Source organism: Vigna unguiculata, chromosome 10, assembly GCF_004118075.2.
Source record: "Vigna unguiculata cultivar IT97K-499-35 chromosome 10, ASM411807v1, whole genome shotgun sequence".
NCBI lineage: Eukaryota > Viridiplantae > Streptophyta > Magnoliopsida > Fabales > Fabaceae > Vigna > Vigna unguiculata.
Window position 1 is genome coordinate 24531082 of NC_040288.1, and position 6283 is coordinate 24537364.

A 6283-nucleotide genomic window follows, 5' to 3' on the forward strand; every position below is an offset into this window, starting at 1 on the left:
AGGGTAAGCTATTGAAATTTAACAATTCATATTCTTAAGCAAACCAAATACAATCATTCAAATATTTATAATCATAAATATATTCTAGACTCAAACTATGTATTGAGTTAGATGCTCATTAAGTATTGCACCTGTCATGTGATCTCATAGTTGATTATAGCATTATTATGACATTCACTACACCTCGCCTAACTCATCATGACAGGGTTAGTTCTTATCAATCCTCTAGGCCACTCAACAGATTTACTACATAAATGACACTGGCTCTACATTAACCTCAACCTCAATTCATACTATATAACAATCCATTTCCTCAAAATTGTGATTTCTCACCCTGCCACCACACAATTCACTCGACTTTGAGACATGTTATTCCTTCAAACTTAGACTCAATCAGAGAATTGTCCCCTCACTCAACGAGACACTATGGAGTATACACGTCCAACAAAGCCTTGCCTCACCCAACGATTCAGACCCTAGAGTTAAATTCCTTTAATTTCGCCCAAGGCCATATTCACTCAATGACCAAGTCTCCCCTACCTCTTTGGAATCTTTCAAAATCATTTTTGCCTAGTGAATCCAACCCTTGCCCAAAGACCCCAAACCACCTTGACTTATGGAATTTTTCAAAAGGATTTCGCCCAACAACTATTTTCCTTGACATTTGACCAAGTCATTACCAATTTAGAAACCAATTATAATTTTTTATTTTATAAATTGGTATCTAAATTGATCATTATAATGACTAAACTTTTGATCTCTAAATTTGATTGATAATGATTTTTTTTTGGTGGTAATAAGTAATAATAATTAATTACCTTTCATTTATATTTGATTTTTCTGATTTATTATTTTAGAATTATACATTTTATGAATTATGAGACTTAAGACTCGTTATTATTATGACTTACTTTTATTATTTATATTATTTTTAATGACAATTGATTTTTGAATGGAAAGGAACCCAACTAGTAAGAGTATCCATTTAGGGAAATTAAAATCAAAGGTCAAGGATTACTAACTTTTGTATATTCCAATGATTTGTAGCTTTGTATAGATTCTTTGTGCTCATAAGTTATGGTCAGTGTTTTTGTTATTGTAAGTAGAAAATTGTATGTGTAAATATTGATTTTCTCTCACCTTCACAAAGGAAGGTGAGATTGTTGTAGAGAGTAGATAAACAAGGGAGAGAAAATAAGGAAGAGAAATGAGAAAGAAAAAGTAACTATTGTCTTATTAACATTAATTAAGGAATTAAAATTTAATAGTGTCTTTTTATAATATTTTAATGTCTGTTTTATTCTTTCTAATATTTTTTTACTCGATGTTGTTAGAACAAGGATCAACCGGAACAAATGATATCATGGAAGAAAAAAAAGATAAAAGAAGTTACTATAAAAATAGATGTAAGAGAAAAAATGTAAAAGAAAAAACCTTAATTTATAATATACTTTATTTTACCTCTCCCCTCACCAGCCTTTCATTTAATATTCTAATTTGAAACTATTATTTGTTGAAGATGCATTATACCAACCAAAGTCTCCAATAAGTTAAAAAAACAAAAGGGCTTTTTGAGTGGGATGAAATTAAATAATTGTAATATATCTTCTGATAAAAAAAAAACCCATAAAACATATTCGTGGAAAATGTATTTATAAAAATTTAGTAGACATATTACTATTATGAATAGGAAATCGTAAACAATAATTAATAAATGTCATTGTTGAAGATGAATCTAAAAACAAATATTAATATTATCATTAATTTTTATTAAGAAAATTACGAATAAACTTTTAGTAATTATGAATAGGACAAATTACTTTTAGTAATGTTTTTTTTATGATCATATTTTTTAACCAACCATAATCAATTTCAAATTTTATTCAAAGAGTTTAAACATACTATTACTCAAACTAAGAATAATTTCCCTTTTTCCATTGAGGAGACTTCATTCAATACCTTATTAATTTATTTTCACTCAAACTAACAACTTGTTAGTATATATTGTTTATTGTACTACAATCATAAAATATTTGAATATTGATGAAAAGTAGACCTTAATATCCATTAAACAAAATGATTATAAGTTAAGGTTTCTTCAATATGAATATAAACTCCTTCAGAACTTGCTTGTATAAATAATTACCTCTTTAACATGTCTTCTAACTTTGTTCAAGAGAAAGGGACCAAGAGAGAGATTAATAGAGGGTGAATGTATCTGGAATACACTTCATTTAGCATGCAAGTTTAATAATGGAGAATGTAGATTTTCTGATAATTTTGCTTTTTTTTGCATGCTACAGCAAATCTTGTTCGTGAAGTAGCTCTGTTCCCCCCTTACTAACTATTATAGATATAACATTTTATGCAGAGTCAATTTCTGAACCATCACACACTGTATTATTACATAACTGATTTTCTTTTTACACTGTATTATTCTCAGTAGCATTCATTTCAAAGGAGATTTGCAGACTTGTGGAACAGCAACTCCTCTATAAGCTTTGCAAACATAATGTGCAAAATTTGCATAGTCCTGAACTCACACAAACAGTACTCTTGATCAGTATATTCTCAATAATCTAAGGTCACAAATTTTGACAATTTTCTCTTATAATCTGAGGTGACATCTTTTAAATAGTTTTAAAATATAAATAATTCACAAAATGAAAAAATAAAAGCTTTTTAGAAGAAATCACCTCATATTAGAAGAAAAAGTTATCAAAATTTAATTATTAAAATCATGTTCCATAATCTAAACATCATAAATGTCTGTGAATCAGACAGTATGAGACAAAAAAAAAGTACTAACTTTTCCAACAGGTTGATTGTTCACCACCACCCATGGTACAAATGAAGGAGATGGGGAAAGATGTGCAATTTGATCAATATATGTTTTTCCAAGCTGCATAAAAATTCAAATTACACAATGTAACACCAGAACAAGTTATTAAGTAGTTCAGAACCATTAAAATTTTAGCTAACCATAAAAAAGTAATGGAAGAAACCTGTGTTCCATTTCCCATGTTGAAGCAATTCAGAAAAAGTTCCTTGGGCAAACCCAAAGGGTCTAAACAGTATTCCTTCCATTTCTTAATGGTTCCCTTAATTGCTAGAAACTCAAAGCAGTTGATCAATTCATATTGTATGTCCTGCATTACAGTATTATTGCAGATATCTCAGATCCATTAGAATTATTGAAATCATTATCGGTTAACACCATAGAGGTCTGGTTCCTCTGTGTCCTTGTTAACTATGGAGGGAAATTAATAGTATACTTACCACTTTATGCCAAAGATTAAGGGCACATGATTCCAATGAATTTAGCTCACATTCATCTGGCCCATTCTGCCATGCAGTGTATAAGTATGAGTCACTGATAAAGAAATATGAGAGGGATTTTGATTCAACATTTTGTTTTTATTTTACAAGTTTGATCTTTTAGGCTTAAGTTAGTCCCAACTCAAATTCTAAAAATTTCAAGACATAAGAGTATTTTAATCATTATACTTGTTTTAAATCACAAATTTTACTTTCTTTTCTTTCTGCTAAAGTTAACTTCACTATAATAAAGTATTAAAATCTCCCTCTCTTTATCTCGTTTCCTGCGATCATACACTGTGTAAGTATTCTCTGCAGTTAGTGCATGGATTGCAGATTCTGACATATCAGAAATACTGCAACAGTAAAGTTTATTGACTGCATAATTGAGTGAGAAAAAATTACAAGACATTGGTAAAGTTAAATTCCTCTTCCCATATATAAGTGAAAACATCATGAAAAAGGCAACATGAACGGATCAGAAAAACTAAACAAAATTAAAGCAACCGAAATATAGCAGAGACAACCATAACTCCTAGTCCTAGCATTTATGTAAGAATACTTTACTTTATATTCCCATAGATGCTTAAATGCATGTACCTTTGCTTTCTTCTCATCATAAGTTGAAACAAAAATACACTGATTTTTTTCTCAAATTTCTGAGACTTAAGCCTGTGATATTCATTGCAGCAAAGCAAAGATAAAACTAAACCTGACATGATATGGAACTGTTGGTTTTATTGATGTAAGCTTTGGCCCAAGGAACAAGCCGAAGATTCATAATGCTGATGAGATTGCTGTCAAACACATTCTTCAGATCCCGAATAATGAATTGTGCACAAGATTGGCAAAGGCTATCATAATACACAGACACATTCACTTTCTGATGAGCCAATGGTGGATTAATGTTAGCACCATTAACAACACTAAGTGAGCCAGAAGAATTAGATGCACCCTTAGACTCATACATGGAAAGGAAAAGGATTAGCATCAATGCATTGGTGATAACTAGTTTTGAAAGAAACATTTTGTTTATACTTGTAGAAAGACTTTCCACTGTGACTCTGGTGTATGTGAATTGTGAATGAAGAAAGATTTGGAACTGAGTCTCTGATATATAAGTATAAGTGTAAGTGTATAAGAAAAAGAAAAAGAAAAGAGAAATAGAGGAGAGAGAATTGGTATTTCAGTTTGGAGAACTTCAAATTCTACTTTCCATTTTGGTTTGGAAAATGTAGCAGAAAAGCCTTTATCTATGGTTTTGTTTACAAGTAAAAACTAGAGGGCATGAAGCCCATAAGTACAATAAAACAATGGACCATAACAGTAGAAGCTAAAACCTTTAGTTTTGTATTGTTGTGTTAACTTTGCTTAGGTCCTCAAAAATACAAGTTTCAAGCTTCATGCTATATCATAGGCATTCTTCTTTGTTTGTTTATTTTTCCTTCTCCCTTCTCTCTGTCTCATATCACCAACCACAAAAAGTTTAGATATTCCTTTTGTCTTTTACACTTCCTACTTTCTAGCTTCTTTTTTCTTTTTGCTCTAGTTTTCTTGGTATCCTATCTAAGTTTTAGATTTCCTTCTTTTATTTCTGTCTCTTTTGAACCCCAATTGTGAATCATATCAGTGATATTTTTATCTTATATATATATATATATATATATATATATATATATATATATATTTGTATGTATGTGTGTGTTACTAAATTGAAAGGGCTAGTTCCAAATTAAACTTTAGACTAGGCAAGTCCTGCAAAATTTCATTCTGTTTTTGTTCTCACAGTATCTATTTAAAAAGTCTGGCTTTGGTATAGGATTTAATAGCATTCACCTTCCTTTACGTGAATGGTTTTATAAGTTACTGATAATATCACTATGTCAGTATAATTTTTCAATCAAGAAAGTGGGTTTTAGAACTTGTTATGTTATTTTTGCAAATGAAATTCAGGTAATAGTGCAGCATAAATAAAATTACTTGCAGTATATAAGTTGGGTATGCAAAAGAAAGTAAAGAATGATAGTCAAGTACTTGCTAACTTTTAGTTAAATTTTAATTTGATGTCCTTTAATTATATCAGGTTTTAGTTGTAACGTCCATGACTATAGTGTATAATAATTATTTATAAGAGTCAAGTAATATTGGATAGGTTCCAACTATGTGTCTAAAGGGGCTAATCTAGGCAAGTCCAATTTGTCTCACTTTTTAAATTAAGTAGAGAGGGGTATTTTAGGTTAATAAAGTGAGTAAGACGTAGTTCTTAGAAGAGAGAAAAAAGAGAAAAATTATTAGCATATTCATCTAGTCGCTCAGTAAAATTATGATTTCTTCATTCATCATTTGTCGGGTTCAAATTTTCACAATAGGTTCATGGCATAAGATTCTTCATTTAAACTATTGGGATTGTCATTTGGAGAGTTTTGGCTAGAGAAATCACTCTGAAACTCTTGCTCTATTTTAGCTTTCTCTTTCTTTCTTGAGAACATTATTGTATTGATGTATTAGATAATTACAGACGTTTCTTTGTGTTTTTTATTTGACTCTCTTGCATCCATTTTTTTATCTTAGTGGATCTTGATTTATTGGCTTATGCTACTGGATTTTTACTTCATTTGTATTCTCTTTTCTGATTATTATTCTCTTTTTCTACTATTGTTGTTCCTCATAGATTTTTGAGCAAGTTTGAAGGAATAATGTACGCATACTTTGGTGTTTTTGATTGTTGTTATTATTTTTCCCATCAAATAATATAAACATAAAATCACTAGGTTATTCACATAAGTGGGTACATCTTATCCCAAAGGATAAGTTACACTACCAAATTAAAATAAAATTAACCATTTTTATACAAATCATAAATTTTAAATAACATATAAACGTGAACTTAATATATGAAAATATCTCAATATAATGTTAGTCAAATGGTGAAATATAATCCAAGTTATTAGTGGTTTTCCTAAAT

At 29.7% G+C, this 6283-nt stretch overlaps 1 protein-coding gene across 1 annotated transcript; it reads right to left on the bottom strand.

Moving 5' to 3' along the window:
- Nucleotides 1-2233: 2233 nt before the first annotated feature.
- On the bottom strand, nucleotides 2234-4439 carry LOC114167556 (gamma-interferon-responsive lysosomal thiol protein-like). The gene is made up of 5 exons (XM_028052656.1): nucleotides 4031-4439; nucleotides 3280-3345; nucleotides 3006-3149; nucleotides 2810-2902; nucleotides 2234-2533 (listed from the first exon to the last, which is right to left on the bottom strand). The coding sequence occupies exons 1-5, from the start codon at nucleotides 4343-4345 to the stop codon at nucleotides 2450-2452; spliced, it is 702 nt and encodes a 233-aa protein (XP_027908457.1). The 5' UTR covers nucleotides 4346-4439; the 3' UTR covers nucleotides 2234-2449.
- Nucleotides 4440-6283: the final 1844 nt, after the last annotated feature.